This window comes from Neomonachus schauinslandi, chromosome 4 (assembly GCF_002201575.2).
Source record: "Neomonachus schauinslandi chromosome 4, ASM220157v2, whole genome shotgun sequence".
Classification (NCBI taxonomy): domain Eukaryota; kingdom Metazoa; phylum Chordata; class Mammalia; order Carnivora; family Phocidae; genus Neomonachus; species Neomonachus schauinslandi.
The window spans coordinates 78,719,040-78,743,194 of record NC_058406.1 but is presented as its reverse complement, the minus strand read 5'-3'; the positions used below and the strand labels follow the sequence as shown (position 1 = coordinate 78,743,194).

The window sequence follows — 24,155 nt, the reverse complement described above, 5'->3', positions numbered from 1 at the left end:
AAAATGCCTCCAAATCCCCACTATCTTTTATTTCTTTCACAGCACTTATTATTACCTGAAATTACCTGGTATATTTCTTTTTTTTTTTTTTCCAGGCTTGTTTACTGTTGTTCTCCAATGGCTAGAATGTGAGTTCTAGAGAGCAGAGCCTTCCTTGTCTACATTGTTCACTGATGTCCTCCAGAGCCTAAAATAGAGCCTGGCACATAGTAAGTGCTGACTAGATGTTTTTTGATGGCATGATTTACTGTATGTGAAACACTATGCAAGATCTGGAATCAAAGAGGAAAGACATACCCACAGAGTCACTTGATATATATATGCTTTCCTGCTCCTTACCTCTCCCTTCCAGCTCCCTGGGGAGGACTTGACAGTTTTGTTCACCATTTATACCCTCTGCTTGCATGGTACCTGGTACCTAAAGTGTCAATGTTTTTAAAGTGAATGACTGATTCCATGAATTTGTGGTGGCTCCAATTACACAGAGTTGAACGATTTTCCAGCAGGTTTCTGGAGCCTGAGTTAAACATACAAAATGTAGGCATTTGGTTAGATATGGAATAAGGATATTTAAGAGTTGAAGCTAATGTCATGAAAGGGATGGACAGTGGAGAGTAGACTTCTTTTTGGCTTCACATTTTTAATACACAGCTTAGATGCCTTTCTAAAAAGAATGGTCCAAAGTTATAAAAGTTTTTAGTTTAGTCATTTTTAAAGAACAAAATTAATATGATGGCACATCCATTTTCTCACTCCGTTCTTTAGAACATAAATCCCAATTAGCACTTATTTTTACTCATTAGAATGCTAAGGAATCATTCACATTTTCCCCTAGAGCAATGCAGATTTACTTATTACTTTTCTTCATGACATGTTGTCTCAGAGAGTCCATCTACTGACTGTAAAAACCCAGAGTGGATCTTTACTATAGATAATTCCATTATCAGTCAGCCAAAAACCAATAAAGTTACAGGAAACAACTAAGTGTACCACCCAACTAAGTCACAGACAACAAACGTCAGAATAGTTTCCCCATCCCAGTTCATCCTGGCCTTGACTTCACACAGAGCCCACCAGATAACCCTAGCAGGCCATGTTTAGGGTCACCAAGAACACAGAAATCTTATGGAAAGTCTGATTACCCAGTACTGAGTCAACCGAGGTAATTGACCCATTAGTGGTAGCCTGGCTTCTCAAGATAATTGGAGGATTTAGAGTTTTTGTTTTGGTGAGCAAGGAATAAATAACTTACTATTTACATTTCATTAGTCATCCCCTTTCCTTTCTGATTATATTTTCTTGTGGGAAATAAAGAAAATGGGTTCCATTTTTGGATACCATGATCAAGATGTTTATAACTTTCAAAGGTTAACACTAGGAAGAGTATTAAAAAAATCAACTTGGCTTCAAGTATAGTGGGAAAGTACATCATTAAAACTTTATCTCTTTTCCCGAAGAATCTTGAAGCACTCAGCAAATATTACACTCAGACTCTTTTGGCTAGGTTCATCGATTGCAAGTGATAACATCTCCTCTTGCAAGTGAGGAAGATGGAGTCATAAACAAGGGGCCTTACTCAAGGGCACATAGTCACAATCAAAGTTAGAATTTAAGCCGCCTCCAAAAACTTATGCAACTGAAACCAATATTCTAAAATTGCTGGCTGACAGGAATTTTGCTCATAGCCTGCCATAACCCGGGCTATCCCCCAACCTTGATTCTAATTACTCTTATCATAGAATGATTGAACTTGAAAGAAAAGGGGCCTTCAATTTACCCAGTTGAACTCCTCACCTTACGTGAAAAAACAAATGCCAAGAGGGTGAAAACACTTGCCTACACTGGTCACTAGTAGGTGGTGAGCCGGAACTGGAATCCAGGTTTTCAGACTCCCAGATGAAGTCTTTCTACCATGTTACTCAAAATAACAAAGTCTGTGCAGAAGCCTGAGGAGGGTTGAGCTCCCACTACTTGCCCCAGCCAGTGGGGGTGGCTGAACTAATTTCTTTGAGTGAAAACGTAACAGCTTGGCTATGGCCATAGAAGCTTCTCCAGGACAGAAAGTTCTGAGATCCAGGCTCAGTCAAGAATGAATTTATTTATCCTGGTTATTCCAAGAACTCACTTGGCAATCTAGCCAGTGCTTAATAAATATTAACATGATTTGGGGTGCCCAGGTGGCTCAGTCAGTTAAGTGTCCGACTCTTGATTTTGGCTCAGGTCATGATCTCAGGGTCATGAGATCGAGTCTTGCGTCAGGCTCCACGCTCAGCATGGAGTCTGCTTGTCCCTCTCCCTCTGCTCTTCGCCCTGCTCGCTCTGAAATAAAATCTTTAAAAATATATGTAAATTAACATGATTTAATGAATGTATTCTTTACTCTACCTGAACATGTTTTGTTTTTAGTGGAGAAAAAAAAGAATCAATTCTCTTAATATGTGTCTTGAGGATAAAGTAGGTGACAGATCTGTGAGAGGCAAGGGCCTCCAGGCTTGAGACATAGGAAGTGTAAGGGCATGCAGCTTGGATGCACTGGCTGGAAGTGGAATGGATAGGATGGGGTAAATTCACTGAGAACTTTAAATTTGGTTGAAGTAGTTTAGACTTGGGAGTAGAGTATTCTCAGAATATTCAGAAATTCTGAGCAGGGCTGTGACACATTGAAGATGTGTTTGAAAATGAGTCAGTCAGTAGCATGTGTGACAGATGGGCGGGGAGAGAGTATGTAGTGGGAGAGACCAATTAGGAGACTATATGGTAGTTCAAGAGAGAACGTTTTAGAGTGCTTCTCCATGTCACCTTCCTAGCAATTCAGACACAGAAATTGAAGACCTAACACATGCATGGCAGCCTCCCTGCACCTGCTCCAGGTTACATGGGCTTCTGCTCTCTGCTTTGAACTTTGCCCCCCTACTCCCACCATCCAATGACCACCTCACCTGGACAGTCATACCCCCTGCAAGGCTGTAGCTTTCTCCGTCTGCAGCAGCCTCCAACTACCGGACCTGCAGCCAGATTCCCTGGAAGGGCCTTATTCTTGGGGCATCATCTCTAGACCTTACCCAAGCTCTTTGACTAGAGAAGGCGGGGCTGACACCATGGGCAGCACTGAGTCATGAGGACAGAGAGCAGACCTGAAAGGGCTGTGGGGAAACTATGGGTCAGTGACAGTCAGGAACCTGGAATACACAGATACAAGGGGTCGAGGCAAGACCGTGGTTCAGAAATGAGAAAAGCAATGGAAGCCACAACAGTGAGGCACTTTGAGACTTTTTCTTTCCCCCAGAATGAATTCTTCACATGGCCGTTATGTTAGAAGTCTACCAGAGGCTCCCTCCGCTCTTCCAACTACTGTACCTTACCTTTCCTCACTTATAGAAAAACGCCTGATACCCTGACTTCCCTCTTTCCTCTCATCCACACCGTCCCCTTAAGAGCTGCCACCAGTCATTCTCCAACCTCCCACTGAGTCCTTGGCTCCCCATGTTCTGACATCACATCCAGTGGCATCTGTCACCTCTCAGTTCCACAGCCTTATTTGTGAGCTATGTTCAGTTTTTCTAAATCCTTCTGGTTCTCCCTTTGCAATATTTAGGAGATCTGGCCCTTTTGTTTTTCTTCCTTGTCCAAGGCCACACATCAGGCTTAACCACTTTGCAGTTGCTTGGCCAATTTCTCCATCACTAGCCTTTTTCTGTACTCCCATTCATCTGACACTGAGAATCTCCCTCAGATGCCATTCCAATCACATTACTAAGCCTTAAAGCTACACTTGCTCTGTTCTAATTGCTCTTTTCAAGTTAAAGCTCTTTCTCATAGGATGGGAAAGTTGGAAGGAATGTTGGAGATAGCAAAACTAAGACTCGCAGAGATTAAAATACTTCTTCACAGGTACCTTTGACTCTTGGGCAAACTGCTTTTTTCTAATCTACAATTCAAACAAAACCCTACCCTCTTGTGTTACATCCATTCATACAACCTTTCTGTCCACGGCACAGTATACTTTTATTTATTTTTTAAAGACTTTGTTTATTTGACACAGAGAGAGGGAACACAAGCAGGGGGAACAGCAGACAGAGGGAGAACCAGGCTCCCCGCTGGGCAAGGAGCCCGAACGGGACTCGATTCCAGGATCCTGGGATCATGATCTGAGCCAAAGGCGGACGCTTAACGACTGGGCCACCCAAGTGACTCCACAGTATACTTTTAAAACTGCTCATTTCATCTTCTAAAACCTCTTATGATGAGCCCGACAACACAAATTATTCCACAAAGCTTGATTGTTGGGCATAGCTGGCTTTTTTGTAACTACAACAGACCAAGACTTGGGGTCTTCTACAGACTCAGGCAGCCTACTAGAATCCCTGCTGCATGGGGGTGCCCCCTCATTCCCGCCTCTGCATGGAGGCATCTGTCAGCAGTGGGTGACGCTGCCAAGATAGACAGATGACAGTCACACACCATACCTGCACATATACACACACATATATAAAGACAAACACCATGATTTCACTCATGTGGAATTTAAGAAAGAAAACAAATGGTTACTGGAGGGGAGGTGGGGAGGGGATGGGGAGGGGATGGGTTAAATGGGTGATGGGGATGAAGGAGGGCACTTAGGATGAGCACTGGGTGTTTTATGGAAGTGATGAATCACTAAATTCTACACCAGAAACCAATACTGCACTGCATGTTAACTGGAATTTAAACAAAGAACTGAAAAAAAAAAAAGGCATATATAATGAATGTTTATATTGCATTTTAATAACTTCCTGTAATCTGTACAGGAATTCCATTATATTCATTTTTTGTAAGTTCACGTCACCCAAAATACAATGTTTACCTACATAGCATTTTCTTACTTTGTTTTTCCTAATCTCTGAAGTCTTTTATCTTTTTTCTGTCATTCTTCCCAAATTTCTATCTGTCCTTGAACTTTATCCATAGAAATGCAGCCCATCATCGATATTGCCTTCCATTTCTCCCTACAAGTCCCCTTCTTTGAAAGTTCTGCTCAGGTAATTTCTGGAATGGTATAATCAATGATTTGGTGAGATGACAAGACCAGATGTGGCAGAATTTAGCTGCAGGTAGATGAAAAAAGGAAGAGGCTATTTAGCCAATGGGAGAGTCAAGCTCCAAGCCTAGGAGCACTGTGCCATAAGAACAATGGGCTACTCAAGCAGATGTGGTGTGCACAGGCCTTATTTCAAGAGTCCAATTTGTGAGAAGCACCTAGGAACAGATATCAGTTACTAGATTGGGGAAAATTGCAAATTTGCCAACTTGCTTATTTTGTGCATGTTTAAGGACCATTGACAGGGAGAGAACGCAGTTAACTTTGGTAAAGACTAGGAAATAAAGGGTGGCTCATCTTTGAGACAGCCTGAGGTGTGAGAGAGAGCACCCATTTACACCTGCTTAGAGGCGTTCTGAATCCTTGTAATTTTACCTGTGGCCTATCTCCACTAACAGCTGTGGCTGCTATTTTAATTTTGAAATTCAGCTGTTCCTTTGCCAGTCTTGACACAACATTTTAGGCATGTTCTGAAGCATGACTCATGATAAGCTCTCCAAAGGCCAAACCACTTCAGTATTCTATTCAATTAGCTCTCTGCTTTCTGATATACTGGATATTCTCGGACCAAGATGCAAGATTAAGACCATGGGTAATTTGAGAAGGGAAGAATTCCAGCCAAGACATTAGGCAAAACACACTCAAGACCACATGAGAGGCCTAAAGGACATGGGGAAGGAGATTAAAAACATAACTGCCAGGGCGCCTGGGTGGCTCGGTTGGTTGAGCGACTGCCTTCGGCTCAGGTCATGATCCTGGAGTCCCGGGATCGAGTCCTGCGTCGGGCTCCCTGATCAGCGGGGGGTCTGCTTCTCCCTCTGACCCTCCCCCATCTCATGTGCTCTCTCTCTCATTCTCTCTCTCAAATAAATAAATAAAATCTTTAAAAAAAAAAACAAAACATAACTGCCAAAGTTTTACTTACTCTAAAAGAGCCTATTGATTAGATAGAGCCATTCCTTCCATCAACAAGCATGACTACAATGTTTGCTATGTCTCCTGGTTTGTTATAAGGCAGAGACCTAAGGGAGGAAAGGGAGGGAAGAGGGTAAACAAGCTCTATAAACATCTTGAAGAATAAATATTAGCTTTAGGATAAATATTAGGTTTAGGATTCAAGAGCTAGGAGAGATGATTTGATTTGAGGAAAGTAATTTTTATCATCTATTCATTAATTGCTGTTAAAGTGTACACTTTGTAGACTCAAACTTTTGCACTAAATAATTATGATTTTATTAATTTTTTTTTCCACAAAATACAAAGCTTTGCACCACATTAATGTTCTAACACAGGAAAATCTCAAGGTTTTCATTGGGAGGAGGGATGATTTATATATGCAGGATATTGATTTTATACACATTCTTAAAATATTAAATAAAATTTGTCATGACAAAGGAATGCCAACCTTGTAGAACATGCAGATTATTGCTTAGAACTTGCATATACTTTAAACTGACACACATACAAATAAAGAATACAAACATTTTAAAATTTTAAGGGAATTACCTAGAGATATTAATTAATCCCATTCAAATTAAGCACAACCAGACAGCAAAGAATACTAAATTGCTATTTTAATTGTTGATAAATCTGAGTAACACTGATTTATAAATTACCAAGTCTCACATTTTGTAAATAAGACAAAGTTCTTCATTCAGCCTTATGGAAATAAATTAGGAGATGTGTTCTCAAAATGTTAAATGTATTTTGAAAGACTTCCAAAATCTTTATAACAATTACATAGTAAGGTTGTATATTCCCCCCCAAAAATGTGTTTATCACTAGAGCTATCACATTTGCTGCAATCTTCAAGTAGCTTTTTCAAATGAAATCTGTGTCTAAAAGTTATTATTACAAATTCTAATAATTACCAAAAAACCTCATTAACTCATCCTAGGTACAAGTTACTAAGAGAGTATTATCTATGCAAAAATTCCTTAAGTAAAAAGTAGACATAATTATACTAGAAGCAAACCAAGCAAGAAACGGAAAAATATATAGCATATTTTATTTACAGTTATATTTTTAGGCTTCATTAACCAAGAAGTAGCAAATACCTAAGCACACTTCATTACAGAAAGAATTATGTAATGATATAAAGAAAAAAATATACAGACGATGATTAACGAGTTTTCAGCCAGAGGTATTGTATTTATATCTTTAAGATTTAGAAATATTTCTCATTGTTTTTGGTCTTAAATATAGGGCCTGATACCGAAACTGTCTACAGTTTGCTGTAGACATTTTCAATGCAAACAAACGGTTTACGGTGTAACCAACAAGGGAATCAGTGTAAACATTTTCAATGCAAACAAACCAATCTTTAGCAGCTAGCCTTCAGTTCTTCATTGCTATCCAAAATATCTTCAAATAAAGGTGCAACTTACTACCAAGGCTGGTAGAGGAAGTTTGAGGTCCGGGCTAGAAAAGGATAGGGCTCAAGTCCTTGGGTGTTGCATTCGTAAAACGTGCTGAGTAATCCACTTGCTGGTAAGCTTGTTTTTAAAAGAAACAGGACCATAACTAAATTGGCTCAATTAAAGAGCAGGACTCAGGAATGCTGCCACAGACCAGCAGCCCCTCCTCCTAACAGCCTCATAACAGAGCTACCTCAGTTCTTCCTGCTGCCTTGGGTTCTAAGGAAGAACACTGAGATAATTTACAGGCCTACAATGAATCCCTAGCTGAAACATAGATAAAGCTCTTACTGCTAAGCCAGTTTAAGAGACTACAGATGTTTCTCAATAAAACCATTACCTTATTAGCCTTGTTTCATCTTGTAACAAGTATTATTAAATACTAAATGGCTTCCGATAGCCTCTTAGCAATTATGGTTTGCTGACCTCTACTTAAACTTACTGCAATGCTTTTTTTTTTTTTCAATGGAAGAACATACTTGAAAACTCTGAAGTTTGCTGCAATAGACCAGAAAGCTTATGGGTATGGGGAAGCCTCAAAAGTTGATGTTGAAAGGTGCTAGCATAAGGGATGGAGGTGCTGGTAAAGTCTTAAGGGCATTAGGAGGATGAGTTGGAAGGGCTGGAAGGATTCAGAGAAAAAGTTCTAGATGAGGGAGGGGCATTATGCCTTTTAAGGGAAAATCAGTCGCAGTGTCTCCGACTCCAGGTCTTGCTGGCTTCTCATTGTTCTCACACATACCCCACATGCTTCATGTGAAAAATCCCTTGCAGTAGCTTTAGTGTGCCTGTTGTGAACCAAGCTGTGGTTAAGGCTGGGAGGTTTGTGTGTGTGCCCAGGGTCTCTAGACACAGGAGGGGTCTCACTGCTGTGCTGGTTCGTACGTGCGGAGAAACACTGTGCCACATTTCTGATAAAATTATACGAGTTTGCTTCTTCTGTAACCCAAGACACACAAATACATAGTCTTCCATGAAGTGTAACTGATGATGTCAACAATTACATGGACTTCTCAATTTCAAGCAACAGACTAAACCACTGAAAGCCAATTTGTATGCATACTTCCATATTGGAGTTAAGAGTAACCTAGAAACTGAAATTTATTCAAACATTTATTTTAATAGTGCCTTTTGGAACATGTTTATTTCCCTTAAAAACTTAACAGAACAAACATGAATATTACAACACTTTCCCCTAGATATCTCCACGACAAGACTGTCATCAATGCATGATGACAAATGGTGTAACCAACCATAAAGCTGGTCCTTTACAACCGTGAAGAACCATTCTGCAAACACCCAACGCACCTCACAGAGTGTACAATTTAAAAACCGACACTTTAGCAAAAAGTTGAGTTAAATAGATTAAAATTTAGAAAAGAATTTGATTCAAACACCTATAAATAAGGCAGTTTTTAAAACTAGACCTTTACAATAGTACTGCGGCATCCATGGTATGTCAGTCACCCTTAGGAATGGTAAAGACATTATTACTTCTCTAAACATAGCACTAGCCCATGAAACAACAAAACTAAACAGTTGGAATAAAGATTGCATCTTAACTTACTATAAGGTATCAACTTATGCAGGAGTTAGTTTCTTTGCACTCATATGTAACTCCATTTTGAGTTTTAAATAAATGCAAACAATACCCACTGGAAAGATTTCAGACACAAGAACGCAAATTGTACAAATTCAAGCTCATAATTTTCAAATTCTCCCAAATAAAATATCAGATGCAGAGTCTATGATCTTGCATGCTATTTAGTTGATTTTCATTCACTTTCAAAATTTTGTAAGAATTTCTATTTTTTAGACTACTACACATTCAAAGAACATCTTTATAGTTACAGGTTGTCACTAATCTTTTTCTATAAAAATAGAGTTGCTTAAAAATTTACACCAATTTGCTTTAATTTTCTACAAATATTTTAATAGTTGTTAAATTCAAAATGCCTAATAGAATCATTTAAATTAATCCAGGTAGTCAAAATACTTAATATGAAAAATGTCTAGCAAAAGTTTGTCATTTAATAAATGATAAATTCATCACTAAAATAAATGATATGTTATGTCTTTAACTCCTTGTATCTTAGGTAGGTGGATATAATCACAGAACAGTGAAATATAGCTCCTATAAAGATCTGACTTAAAGTAGTATGGCAGTTTGTAGTGTCTTTTCCATTTCATGCATGTTGTACAAGGAAGTATGTAGCTTCTACTTTTAGATATTGAATGTCGATGTTGGATTAGCTGTCATGCAGTCAGCATAAAATAAGAATTGCTGACTAAGGGATTAATGAACTTTAGTTCAAAGCATTGATATTTTAAACATTTGTTTTGTGAACAGCTATACTAATGAAAATGCTGTCAATGAAAGTAAAAATAAAGTTTTAAGCATGAAATAGCAACTACAAAAACTGAAACTGCTATATGGAAACTCACTGATGAGTGAGTTTTATATTACAATACATTGCAATATATTGCTTTATATTGTCTTCATTTTGATGGTGGGTTTAAAATCTGTGTTCAGAAACTATAGAAATATCCCAAGAGTCAAAAATATTTATTTCAAGTTTTGTTTTTTTTAAAGTAATTTCCAAAATAGTTTTCTAATATAAATGTTTTCCTTTTAAAAATCCAGTTTTCTTGCAAAAGAGCAAGAAAAGAACAAGATAAAACCATGTGCTTTCCTACCCCCTCTCAACAACCAATATGCACTTAAGTGCCTATGATGTCAAAGGCACTAAATTTGGTAACAAATTATCAATGTAATATTAGCTTTAAAAACAAATACCTATACTTTACATTAATTAAGTCTTTCAAAAATAAGTGTACCTACTATAAGCCAATCAATTTGATTTTCTCACTGAGTTACTGACTGAGATTTCAATTACCTTCTGTAAATGTTCTAAAATTTCTTAGGCTCTCTCTGCATTACACAGCCAGATCAAATCAAATCAAAGTCTGATCTAGCCAGCCAGCCTCCCTTCACCATCATAACATGGACAATGAAAGTGAGTCATTCTCCTGCCAACTGAGAAACTGAGTGGATTAGATCTTTTGGTTTGGGTTCAATTAAACTCAAGCAGCCGTCACTGATTAAATTTCTTTCTTTCTTAGGTAAGAACAATCATTAAAATCAAGTACTTGAGAAAAATAAATAAAGGCAATAATAGCTAATTATATAATTCTATATTGGGGTTGTAAGAACCAAAGAAAAAGCAAACATATACTTACACATACACAAAAAAACCCAAAACCAAAAAACCGGAGTCACCAGCCATAAATTTATCATCACATGAGACAAGGGTATTAATAATCGGAATACTTAGATTAAATTATCTATTTTTTTTTTTTCCTGTCCTTCAGGAAAGACAGAAATTCAAAGCACTCAAAATGCTGGTTAAGCAAGCATAGGTGTAAACTGTGACTAAAATGTGAATACTGATTTTTTGGAGTTTTGGTCTCATTAAGAAGAGGCCTACGTCATATTAGGAGCATGACAAATATATACTGCATTAACACTTTGGTACTGATGATGTTGGGTTCTGAACCTACGGGAGGTTTTAAAAATAGAAATAATATATTTTTCATGGAAAAAGTGCAAGGGAAACAGAGACAGCAGTGTTAAAGCTTTTTTCTTAATGATTCCTCCTATTAGCCTAAAAATGACCTATTAGTCATCTATAACATGCTTTTAGAAAGAGGAATTCATCTCTTAAGGAGCTCTGTAAGATCTGTCTTAAGCCTTACTACAAATAAAAAAGCAGTACTTTGATAAAATGTTAAAAATAGAAATAATAAAGTGATGTCTGAAAAATCTAAAAATTAAAGAAGTATTTTCCATGACTGAACTAATTATTCCCAAAGTAAGCAAAATACTTTATCATTCATAAATGATAGCATATCTAAACAAAAAATACATCATTTCTAATAGCCTAAGAAAAGAACATTTCAACAATTTAGAAATTAAACCCTAAACGGGTATTGACAGCCACAGTAAGAAATGAGTGCAGTACAACAAAGTGTTGAGAGCTATTTACAAATTTAAAAGCAGTTCCCATTCTTTCAGCAAAATTGGTGACATAAAACCAAGTGCACCCAATTAGCATAGTCATCTTTTCACAGAGAAAAATACCAATGCAGGTTAACAGATTTCTGAAAAGATTCACCACTATATTTATAATTTTTTATTTAAACCTTTAAGATTTTATCCATGCTTATAATGCAGAAGAAAATCAGAAATCTTGGAACAAAAACTAAGTTTTAGTTTCTCTTTTCTAAAGGTTAAAAAAAAAAAGCACTGAAACCCTCGATAACAAATATAATTAATAAGAAGTACAAGAACATGCTAAGAATTCATCCTATCAGTAGATTTAACGTGGACAGTATGGAAGTATGCTTATCAGTAGCCCACCTTTAGTCAAGTTTTCCATTCTGAAGACTACTTTTGGCTTTCTCTTGTCTGAGGAGAGAGATGACTTTGATGCAACCCTTTGTAATTTTGATCATCCACATGACATTCATCCCATCCAAAATAGCACAAGTAAAGATCCAGGAACATTGGATTAAAAATCCAAGCCTTATGTAGGCTTCTGTTCCAATCACGGAATAAATGTAACCATAAAAAGGAGGTATTGAGACAATCCGTACGATGAAGAACACCACTGTCATGAGTATTCCATTGATGACGTTAGCCTTGGAAAACTTAGGATACTTCAGAGCTTCAAAGAACCACCTGGAAAAAATTTTTAAAAGCATCACATTTACTCTGCATCTCCAAAGATTAACCATTTTAAATGTTTTTAGTTTTTAAAATTCAGTGAACATCCTCCTAAGATTTATATAGAGAGGCAAAGGGCCTAGAATAGCCAACACAATACTGAAAAGGAAGAAAGTTGGCAGACTCATACTACCCACTTTCAAGACTTACTTACTATATAAAGCTACAGTATTCAAGACAGCATAGCATTGGTGAAAGAACAAATGATCAAAAGTGTTAGCCCAGAAATAGATCCATACAAATATACTCAACTGATTTTTGACTACAGTGTAAAGGTAATTCAATGGAGAAGGAATAGTTTTCCTAACAAACAGCTGGAACAATTGGATATTCATATGCAGAAAAATGAACCTAGGCAGAGCACATTTTACACAAAAATTAACTCAAAATAAGCCACAGCCTTAAACATAAAATGAAAAACTCTGAAACTTCTAGAAGAAAACATAGGAAAAAATCTGCATGATCTTGGGTTTGGTGATCGTACTTTAGATATAACACCAAAAGCACAACTATAGAAAAAAATATTGTTACTAAAAATATTGTTACTAAAATTAAAAACTCTATGAAAGGCACTGTTAAAACAGAATTTAAAAAAAACAGAATAAAAAGACATCCATGCACTGGGAGAAAATATTTACAAAATACATATAGGATAAAGTACTTGTATCCAAAATATAAAAAGAAGTCTTAAAACTCAATAATAAGGCAACAACCCAATTAAAACATGGGCAAAATACCTTAAACACCTCATCAAAGAAGATATACAAAGGAAAATAAGAATATGATAAGATGTTCAACATCATTTCTCATTAGAAAACTGTAAATTAAAACTATGAGATATATATATACATATATACATATCTATAAAAATTATTAAAATCCAAAATTCTGGCAATACCAATTGCTGGCAAGGGTATGGAGCAACAGGAATTCTAAAGCCTTGCTGGTGAGAATAAAATGGTAAAGCCACTTTGGAAAACAATATGGCAGTTATAACACTAAACATATTCATAGCACACAATCCAGCAATCACTCTCCTAGGTATTTTTCCAACTGATTTTAAAATTTGTGTCCACACAAAAAATCGCATGCAAATGTTTACACCAGGTTTATTTATAATTGCAAAAAACTGGAAGCAAGCAAGCAACCAAGATGTTATTCAGTAGGTGAATGGAGGGGGCGCCTGGGTGGCTCAGTTGGTTAACCGTCTGCCTTCGGCTCAGGTCATGAGCTCAGGGTCCTGGGATCGAACCCTATGTTGGGCTCTCTGCTCATCTGGGAGTCGGCTTCTCCCTCTCACTCTTCGTCTGTGCTCTCCCCCTGTCTCTCTCAAATAAACAAAATCTTAAGGAAAAAAAAAACTGAATGGATAAGCAAATTGTGGTATATCCACACAACGGAATGCCATTCAGCAATAAAAAGTACAAACTATCAATTTACATAACCACATGGATGAATCTTAAATGCGTATCATTAAGTGAAAGAAACCAGTCTGAAAATGCTACCCACATTATGATTCCATTTATATAACATTCCAGAAAATGCAAAACTATAAAGACAGAAAACAGGTCAGTAGTTGCCAGAGATTCAGGGAGAGAGGAAAAGGGTAGAGTAAGTGAAGCATAGGAGATATTTTAGGGTGGTGAAGCAATTCTGTATAATATTGTAGTGGTGAATATATGATGTTATGTATTAGTGTGTACAAATTTTAAAATGTCAGGAGATTGGGGGTGCCAGGATGGAATCTAGACTGTGACAGAAGAATCTAACTGCTTTACAAATACATACATAACCTCACTGTAGGAAGTGGAGTAAAAACAGGTGATCTAAGTAACTCTGAAAATGTAGCTGTAAGACTAAAGACAAAACAAAACTGTACACAGGCACTGTACTCTAGTTGATAAAGTTGTGTGTCATGGAAGAACAGGTTAACAATTCCGAAACCATTATACATATATATATACATACATATACATTGGGATTTAACAAATAAGTACATGTGTTTGATGGTGAAGTGGGGACCTGTTGTCTTACTGTTGGAGTGGAAAGTTACAGACAAGTGAGTGGAAGAGGCTAGATTGATCCATATTATACTGGATTAGAGTTGAAAACATCAGTATGAACTCATTTAGCTTAATACAGATATAAATATGGATGCAGCAGGAATAATTATAGTTAGCTATGTACCCTATGTATACACAGGTTAGTATACTTCCAAGTGGTCACCTGGGAGAGCATAGTAACAATGATGCCCCAGTAGTAATGAGCACACCCAGGGCCTAGATCTTGGTCTCTAATACCATTCTCCAATAAAAGGAACCAGGGCTCCTTGAGACACGGCTGATTCTAGGGCTAGAACAGAGAATATACAATATGAATCTAGCGTATTTTTTACTGCCAGAAAGTAAGGAAGTACTTAAAAAACAAAATGATGAGGTTATATCAAAGGGACACAGAAACCAACTGAAAGAGCTCAATGGCTAAAGTTGTACCGTTTTGAACAAATAATAAATAAATAATGTGGTACTGGATTTAAAACACCTGAAGTATAAAATAAATATCCATGAATCCATAGTAATATAAATGAATGAAGGAATGAGTGATTAGAAAAGATAAATATCCTATGCAGAATAATTACAAATAATTTCTGTAGATACTGCACGCTCAATGAGATAAAGCATAACTTCCCGCTCCTCAAGAGGGGAGCTAAATAATAGTGACTTCCTTCTAGAGTTCAGGATAGAAGGCAGGTGGGATAGAAAGAGTAACTTTAAAATTGAGAAATCTGACAAACCCTACTTCTTCAGCCAGGTGAACAGGAAAACATCAACGGTGATAAGTCATGTTTATAGCAGGGAGGCCTGATATGTTGTCATGAGAATGGCACTTTACTTCTGTAGTCTTCCTCCCAAAACCCCATAATCCGAGTCTAATCATGAGAAAAACATCAGACAAACCCAAAGTGAGAAATACTCCACAAAACACCTGACCAGTACCCAAAAACACCTCAAAAACAATGAAAGTCTGAGAGACTGTCACAACAAAGAGGAGTCTAAGGAGATACAACTAAATGTAATGTGGTATCCTGGATGGGGTCCTGAGACAGAAAAAGGACATTAGGTAAAAATTAAGGAAATCTGAATACAGTACAGACTTGGTTAATAATAATAATAAAATAATATTTGTTCATGAATTGTGACAAATTTACCCTACTAATGTAAGATATTAATAGGGGAAACTGGGTGTGGGGTGTATAGGAACCTTCTGTATCATCCTTGCAACTTTTCTATAAGTCTAAAATTATTCTCAAAGTTTATTTTTAAAAATTCCGTATTTTCTCTGTTCTTTCTGCTCCTTAAAAAAGATCTTGTTGAATTTTACCTCATTGTTTAGAGATTAAATGGTAAATGTAGTAAAATATATCCATGTATCTGAATATTTAATTTGACTGAATTAGTTATGACTAAGCTAGAAACTGCTTAACCTCAGTAACTAAAACTTAACAGTGAGGAAAACCTTAAAATATTTTACTAAGAGAGATCAAAAGATCAAGTAGGAGTAATTGGTAGGATAAGAGGTGTATTACAATTTATAAGTATATGTAGTGTGAAAAGAGAAAAGCCCAATTATTCAAGTCAATTAAAAGAGAAACTATTTAGGCAGCAATGGTCAAATTAATAAAATATCACAAACAGGAAAAGTGTCACTGAAGCAGGAAAAGTCCAAATCCTTTGTTCTAATCCAGATCTCCTATCCTCCAGTCTTCTCTACTCCAAAGACTTCCCTTGTTAACCTCAGCCATTCATTTCTTAGACTATGTGGTGGCCTTGGGATTATCAGAAATGCTATCCCTCAAATGACCAATCCCTTTCTCATCACAACTCTTAGCACCCCATATTTCACTTTACCCAGTTCTACCTAAACCTATTCTTCAACCACCCAACTCTCAAATCCCTCACTATCAGCCTCTAGACCTTGATTACTTGCTTTCCCACCTCCCTGAATTCAGTTAACTTCAGAACACATATCAGCACCCTCAGGTCTCTGCCACTTCACCCATCCCACCCACCCTGCCTGCCTCCAAGCTCTTATCACACCAGCTTTCCCAGGCACGTGGTATACACTACAGGTGCGTGCTGTACTCTGCAACCAGGATGCCTAGGTTCAGAGCCTGCTTCTCTCACTGTTACTGACTTCTACATCTCAGTTTTCTCTCTACAAAACTGGGGACGATGATAGGAACTCCCTTCTTCTATGAAGCTGTTACAACACATAGTAAGAAACTCCCCACTAAGAATTCAAGAAATAATTATTAGTCACCAATACTGAGATTAAGATAAATGGCAGGGACAACTATAATTTAAAGAGAGCTGCACTTCAGTTGAATTCTCAAATTTCCTTCACGGTCTTAATTACTTAACTCCACACTCCATAAAATTGCTTCCAACCTCTGTCTCACCATTCAAGTTACTTCCCTTCCTCATTCTTTTCTACTTCTCAGTCCCTTCAGAGGAACTGGCCTCTTCTAACTACTGAGATAGTAGAGTCCATCAACCATGAATTCCTCAAACTCTGATCTCAAGGTCTCAAAACTTCTTTTCAGGCACCTTTACCTTCATACTCAGATAAAGAGGTTTCTCTTGCTCTCTCCAAGGCTAATTGCTTCCCTGCCCATGATCAGGACCCCACTCCACCTTGTGGGACTTTATCCCATTCCCCTTGCTCCACCTAGATGGATTCTTTCGTCTTTCTCACCAACATGCTCAATTCTTCCTAATCCAAAAATCTCTCCTCTGCTTGTCTTCCTATCACACTTTTTGAAAGACAAGTCAACAGTATATTCACATTCTTGCTATACTTCACAACCCAGTACAATATGATTACATTCCTCTACAAAAGAAACTGGTCACCAGTGGCTTCCCCATACCCAAGACAGTGGGTTTGTCTTAGCCTTCATTGTAAGTGGTTTTTCTATAGCATACAACATTGCCAACCATCATACTTCCATCTCTCCTGACCTCCATGATACTATTTTCCTCTTGGTTCCTTAACTACACTTTCTCAATCTCTACTTCCTCTGCCTGTCTCTTAAATATTTGTGCCTCCCAAGCACCATTCCCTTTTATATGTGCTACCAAGGCCATTTCATCCACTCTCAAGGGCTCAACACCCTAACACAAATCTCTAATTTCAAGTCCTCTCTCAAGGTCTACTTGTAGTTCCAGATTTTTAATTTATTGTTGAACATTTTCACCTCATTTATTGGTGAGAATTTCACAAATTCTCAAATATGCCCCAAACTCAACATGCCTAAAACCAATACCCTACTCCTTGCCTACCCACTCCTCCTACCACAGAAAACTGCCTGTTTCTCTTCTGATCCTCCCAATCATTTGTGGGTTTTTTGATAGATGGAAACATTTTTATTTTCATGAATAAACTCCATTTTCGTATAAAAATTAAGGAATTTGCACAAGCAAACTTTCACAATAACACTAAGCCAGAGAAAATTGGTTTGTGTAATTAAATGGTTATATTTCAGAGAGCTGGATAAGACTGGAAAGAGCCCAAAGGCCATCTTTTCAATTCAGTTTGTATGTTATTGTGTCATGAGCATCCCAATGTTTGCTTTTTCTTTGCTTAAATTCAGGTCTTTCTGTGGAAAATTGTGTGTGTGTGTGTGTGGTCTGTAGATTTATTTTTAAAACTGAAGTATAATTGACATACCATGGTTTCAAGTGTACAGCATAGTGGTTCCACATTTGTACACACTGGGAACCGATCATCACAATAAGTCTAGTTAATGTCTATCATCATACAAAGTTGATACATTATTGATTGTATTCCCCATGCTGTACCTTACATCCCCACTCATTTTATAACTGGAAATTTATACCTACCAATCCTTCCAAACTTTATCAGTGGCATCACCAATCACTTAGTTATCCAAATCAGAAACTTACAGTCATCCTAGACTATGCCTATAGTCTATAACCAAGCCCTATCCATTTCATTTCCTAAAATTCTCCCTTATCCTTCCCTGATTCATTCCATTCCCACTGCTGCCGTTACAGTTTTTGGTTCTCAGTATCTCTTACATCTATGACTATAATGACTCAACTGGTCTCCCCTGACTCAACCTTTCTAGACTTTGCTCTTCTCACAAGTCCTAGACTGTATTTAGTCCAGAATACTTATACTTTGTGTTCTCTAAGCACTTCATGCACTTTCTAAATTTTTGGTTGTGTAGGAAGGTGATTATCTACAAATCCAGACTTAAAGAACTTGTCCTTTGGCTTTACTATGCAATCACCATATTTATCTTCTGCCAATTTTTTCATGTTACCAGTGCCTGGTCTTTAAGCCAGACTCATTCATTCATTCATTCATTTATAATTTTTTAGACAGAGAGAGAAAGCGCGCTCACGTGTGAGCAAACAGGAGGGGCAGAAAGAGGGAGAGAGAGAATCTCAAGCAGGCTCCACGCCCAGCATGGAGCCTCACCCAGGGCTCAGTCTCATGACCCTTAGATTATGACCTGGGCTGAAATCAAAAGTTGGACACTTAACCAAGTGAGCCACCCAGGCACGCCAAGCCAGTCTCTTTTAAAAGAAAGAGCTCATATATTAATTCAAGGTGAAATAATATTTACATAGTTGCTCTTATCTTCCTCTCTCACACCAGAAGGGCCACTTATTTTGATGGAATCTACTTCTTACCTAATTCAAACACTTTCATACCAACAAATAAAGGCTAACAGTTTTTGAATATATGTATTGAAGCTGAGAGGGAAAGGGGCAGGAGGAAGAAAGAAGACATGCATGTGGAAAGAAAGGAGAGAGGGAAAACTCTTTTACCCACCATCTACAGTTATTACTAAGTCAAGGTATACAAGAAAAGATAGCAAATTGTATGTGTTTATAATCCTCAGCCAACCCCATAGAGAACAATCTGTCTTTGGTCATTTAGCACTTCTTTCTCCCACTGCCCTTCCAAACAAATCTGAACCTTTCAATTATGTCCTGGGAATTAACTGTGCAGAGTGTGGTACTAACTACAAATAGTATAAAAACAAGGTACTATTTGGTATAATTAACATCTGGAAAAAGCAGAAGGGGCTCCTTGCAGGTAGAGAAAGAAAGAAAAAAGTGAGAACCGAGGATGGAAGCAAAAAAATCAATCCCTACACAGCATCTTTGGTGAGTTTTTGGAGTTTGGAGTTGAGGGTCAGAAGTTTGAATGAGCCTTGGGAAAGCTGCAGGGTCCGGGAGATACTGTGAGTTCAAGAGGAGCGAAGAGAATTTTAAGAAGTGTTGCTGTGAGTAACAAACTGGACCTTTGTTGACATCCTTGGAAAAACTCCAATAAGGTTTTGGATGGCTGTGCTGATTCTGGGACTCTACACATAGACTGGGCAGTGAGTTGACCCTAGTTGTACTTGGTTACAAATGTCATCCTTTCAGGCATGTAAACATTGGAATTTAATAAATATTAACTCTGAAATTTTACGGATTCAGAAACTTAAATTTAGAAAAGTTGCCTTCTGCCTCAATGTTATTTTGACTCCCCTTCTTCTTCTAAACTATTCCTTCATTATCTACTCTTCCTTATCTTATACTTCCATTCTAGACACTCAACTTTATCGTTTAAATGCCATCTTTTCTCATGGCTTCAAATGCCACCTCTATCTGGTCATTTCAAAATTCCTCTCTGTACCTCTTACTACATTTCCACTCAAGATGCTCTGTCTGTCCTCTTACCTAACATCTCCAAACCAAACCCACCACTTACCCTCCAGGCTTCCTCTTGCCTTCTCATCTCTTTTCATGGGCCCATTCCTCAAAGGTACAGCAGAGAAGTTATCCTACACTCATCCCTTTTCTCTATCTCTAATTTCTCATCCATTGCCAATTTCACTTTTTCTTCCCTGAAATCTCTATTTTGTCATCTTTTCTCTATCCCACAGCCTAATTTGGACTCCTATTTATTTTCTGGACTAATGAGATTACACCATTCATGCACATAACTAAGAGCTGTCTGCTAACCTTCTAACCCAATCTTTTTCCTCCAGTCTTCCAATCTATCCTACAAATAACCAAAAACTACAATTACTCAGTGCTATTTTCAGAATGACTTCCTCCACTAGACTATATTCTCATTATCCACCAGGTCAAGTTCAGTCAGCTCTCTCTGACACTCAACACCCTCTATGTCTATCCACCCTCCTCCTAGACATATTCTTTGATCCTACAAGTTTGGGTTTCCCTTTCATAGAGCATGTTTATTCCACTTTTTAAAAACTTATGTTAATTCCTTCCTCCTTGAATGGAGGGCCTCCCCTCACCATCCATTTCTAAAAACATCCTAAAACATTTTAAGAATATGTCCTGCCTTCTCTGTGAAGGCTTACATGACAAATATCAATCAAAAATAGGTCTTAAAATGTGGTCCATGCACTCCTGAGACTTTTTTGGAGGGTGTACAAGAGAAAACTATTTTTATAATAATATTAAAATATTATCCACTTTGCTTCTTGTGCTGACTTCTACAATGATGGTGCAAAACACTGGTAGATAAAATTACTGTCATCTTAGCACAAATCACAGCAATGGCACAAAATGGTACTAGTGGACATTGTATTCTTTACCACCACACTTGCAATTAAAAACAAAACAAGGGAGTAAAAAAAAAAAAAAGTTACAGAAGGGGGAAAAACGTTTCACTTAAGAATGTCCCTGATGAAGACCAGTAATTTCATTGCATCATGACCTTTGAGTACATCTTTTTAATATTCTGTGTGATAAAATGAGAAGTATACATAACACACTTCTGCTTCAAAGTACAACAGCTGTCTGAAGGAAAAAACCCTTGAATGATGATTTGAATTATGAGCTAAACTACATGCCTTTTCCATGGAACACCATTTTTACTTGAAAAAAACTGAAAAACTATGTTATTTAGACTTGGGTATTTGGCAGGCATTTTCTCAAAAATGAAAAGTGAGTTTGTCACATCGAGAAAAGAAGCTTGTCAGTATTTGTTGCCAGTAACAAAATTTGAACTTTCGAATGAAAATCAGAATTTTGGAAAAATTTTATCTGGAAAAAGACTCTGATAGCCTCCCAATGCTTAGAGACTTTTTAAATAAGATCAGTGGTGATATCAACTAATGTGAGGTTTTTTTAATATTACTAATAAATGTACCAACACTTGGAAGGCCTACATAACTCAGTGGACCAAATAACCAAATGACCAAGGCATGATGTTACACAATTATGCATGGGCAAAAGATTCAAAGCACAGAGAGACCAACGAATTTGAATGTAACTATGTATGGAAAGTTTGCTGATATAATTTCAGATTCTACATTTAACTAACCTTTAAGAAACTACTTCTTGGTATATTTTTGTGTAATGTTAAAGAAGAATATCCTTGAATACTTGAAAAGGCTACTCAAATACTTCTATCTTTTCCTATTACATTATTAACTCTGAGAGGCCGGGGTTTTTTTTTCATATGCTTCAACCAAAACAACATTTCACAACAGACTGAAAACAGAGGCAGCCTTGAGAATCCAGATAAATACCACCATGCTAGACATTAGGAAGATTTGCAAAAATGTACATCCATGATACTGTTCCCACTAAAATTTTTTTCTTTTTGGCAACGTAGTAATTTTTCACAAAAAAATACACATTATGTTAATATAAAATATTATTGTTACTATTAAATGAACTAATAAATATTTTTAATGTTGCAGTTTTAATTTCCAATCTGGCAAATATCAACAGATATAAGCCCACAGGAAATAAAAGTTCATTCAAGTCCTCAATAATTTATGAGATCAACAAGTTTGAAAACAGCTGTTTTATACCATTAATACCAGCACTTTTTTCTTGCCACTTTTCATATAACAACTTGTTTTACTAGCTCATTATTTCATATTTTTAAGTCCTACTTTTTCAAACATAGACGTGACACCAGACACCATACTAGAAGGTCCCGGAAGGCAGACACTGGGACATTTAAGTACTGAGGAGGTATTTAGGAAATACTGAATTAACATATTAAGGAGCATATGTACAAAGTTCTTACAAACTATTTAATTTTAATAGCAATGCATAAATATGTCCTCATGGCAATTAAAGGCATTTAGGCAAGAGAGAAGTTACCACCATTATAAAAAGAAACCTGATACATGGGTATAACTCAGCAGCAGAAATGTAATTGAAGCCCAGGTGTCTAAGCTTTATTTCAGTCTTCTTTTCCTCTGTAACCCACCACATGCATCCCATGTGCCTTCTTAAATTATACAAAGCTTTAAAATAGAGAAAACATAAAAATATCACAAACTATAAAGAAAACAATTACCCAACAGAAAACTCTAACAGAGCTTAAGTAGCTGCACTCAATTTTGTTATGATCTCCTTGTTGCTGCATTATACCATTTCTTGTTCACATTCCAACCACACTTCTCCTTTTCTTAATTTACTAAAGATTCAAGGCTTTTAGATACAGGTATAGAATTAAACTATTTCTAACTTTACGAGTTCTCAAAGAGTTTCCAACAAAAACAAACTGAAGTTCCTTTAAGCATCAGACCTAATTTTCTCCTGCTTCAAAATCTCATATTTTGAATCATATTTAAGAGATGGACATTGCTAGAGCTTAACTGATCACCTCTTGGGGGTCATTTTTTCAAAAAGTAATTAAATGGGTACTATGTGCCAGACAGTGAGTGCTGGACCATGCAAAGTTTAATAAAATTTTGCCCCTGATCTAATGAAACACTGAGATGAGTAAGAAACAGAAAATGAGAGAGAGAGAGAATATTATCATAAAATACACTAATCATAATGGTGTAACTCTATGTCACTATTATGGAAGCAAAGGTGAGGGACACCCAACCGGACCTGAGAGAGGTGGGGTTTAGTGATGGAAATAATCCTTAGGCTGAGTCCTGAAGGAGGAGTAAGGAGCCAGGAGACCTTTCCAGCACATGGACAAGCTGGAATGAGAGATTTTTGAGGGGGGAGAATGTGGCAGAAAGAATAACAGATGTAACAGAAAAAGTTCTGTATCCCATTAAAGAGTCCATGTTTTATCCTGTAAGCAGCCAGAGTCACTGAGGGGATTCAACCAGGGGGGCTGCATGTTCATTGTTGTGTTTTAGAGAGATCATCATAGAAGAGAATAATACAGAAGCGAAATAAAAGGGGAACAGGATTGGAGACAGGCAGACAGTCTATCTAGAGCAGGAATCAGCAAACTTCTTCCACAAAGAGCCAGAGAGTGGACATAAGGTAATAGGCTTTGGAAACCGTACAGTCTCTGTCCCAACAAATGGACTCCGCTGTTGTAGTGTAACAGAGGTCATGTGAACAAAGGTGCATAGCTGTGCCCCAATAAAACTTTATTTACAAAAAACAGCAGTGGGTTTGGCCCTTGAGCCTTAGTTTGCCAACCCCCAGTCTAGAACAGCACTGTCCAAAAAAACTTTCTGCAATAATGAAAATGTTCTATAGATGTGCTACCCAATTCAGTAGACTCCAGCCACGTGGGGCTATCCAGCACTTGAAATGTTACAAGTTAGACTGAGGAACTGAATTTTTAATTTAATTTAATCTAATTTAAATGTAAATAATTACATGTGGCTTGTGGTTACCCTATTGGGCAGGACAGGGTTAGAGGCTGGTACAGGAGCCTAGACAAGAGATGATGGGCACTGATAGTAGAGGTGGAGAGTCAGTGGCCAAGGCAAGAAATATTTAGGATGTTATCTGGTAGGACCTAATGATGGACCAAATGTAGGTGAGGGAGAACAGTCAAAGACGATTCCCACATGTGGAGCAGGAGTGACCGAGAGAATGGCTGG

The 24,155-nt window shown here is 37.3% G+C and overlaps 1 protein-coding gene across 6 annotated transcripts in view; it reads right to left on the bottom strand.

Annotated features, from left to right (window-relative positions):
- Nucleotides 1–7,936: 7,936 nt before the first annotated feature.
- LOC110580308 (TLC domain-containing protein 4-like) overlaps nt 7,937–24,155 on the bottom strand; it is a 103,342-nt gene continuing 87,123 nt past the window's right edge. For all 6 annotated transcript variants that reach the window (XM_021689971.2, XM_021689974.2, XM_021689973.2 and 3 more), the window contains one exon: nt 7,937–12,235. In XM_021689971.2, the coding sequence (XP_021545646.1) occupies nt 11,917–12,235 (319 nt within the window). In that variant the 3' untranslated portion in view covers nt 7,937–11,916. The remainder of the gene's footprint in view (nt 12,236–24,155) is intronic.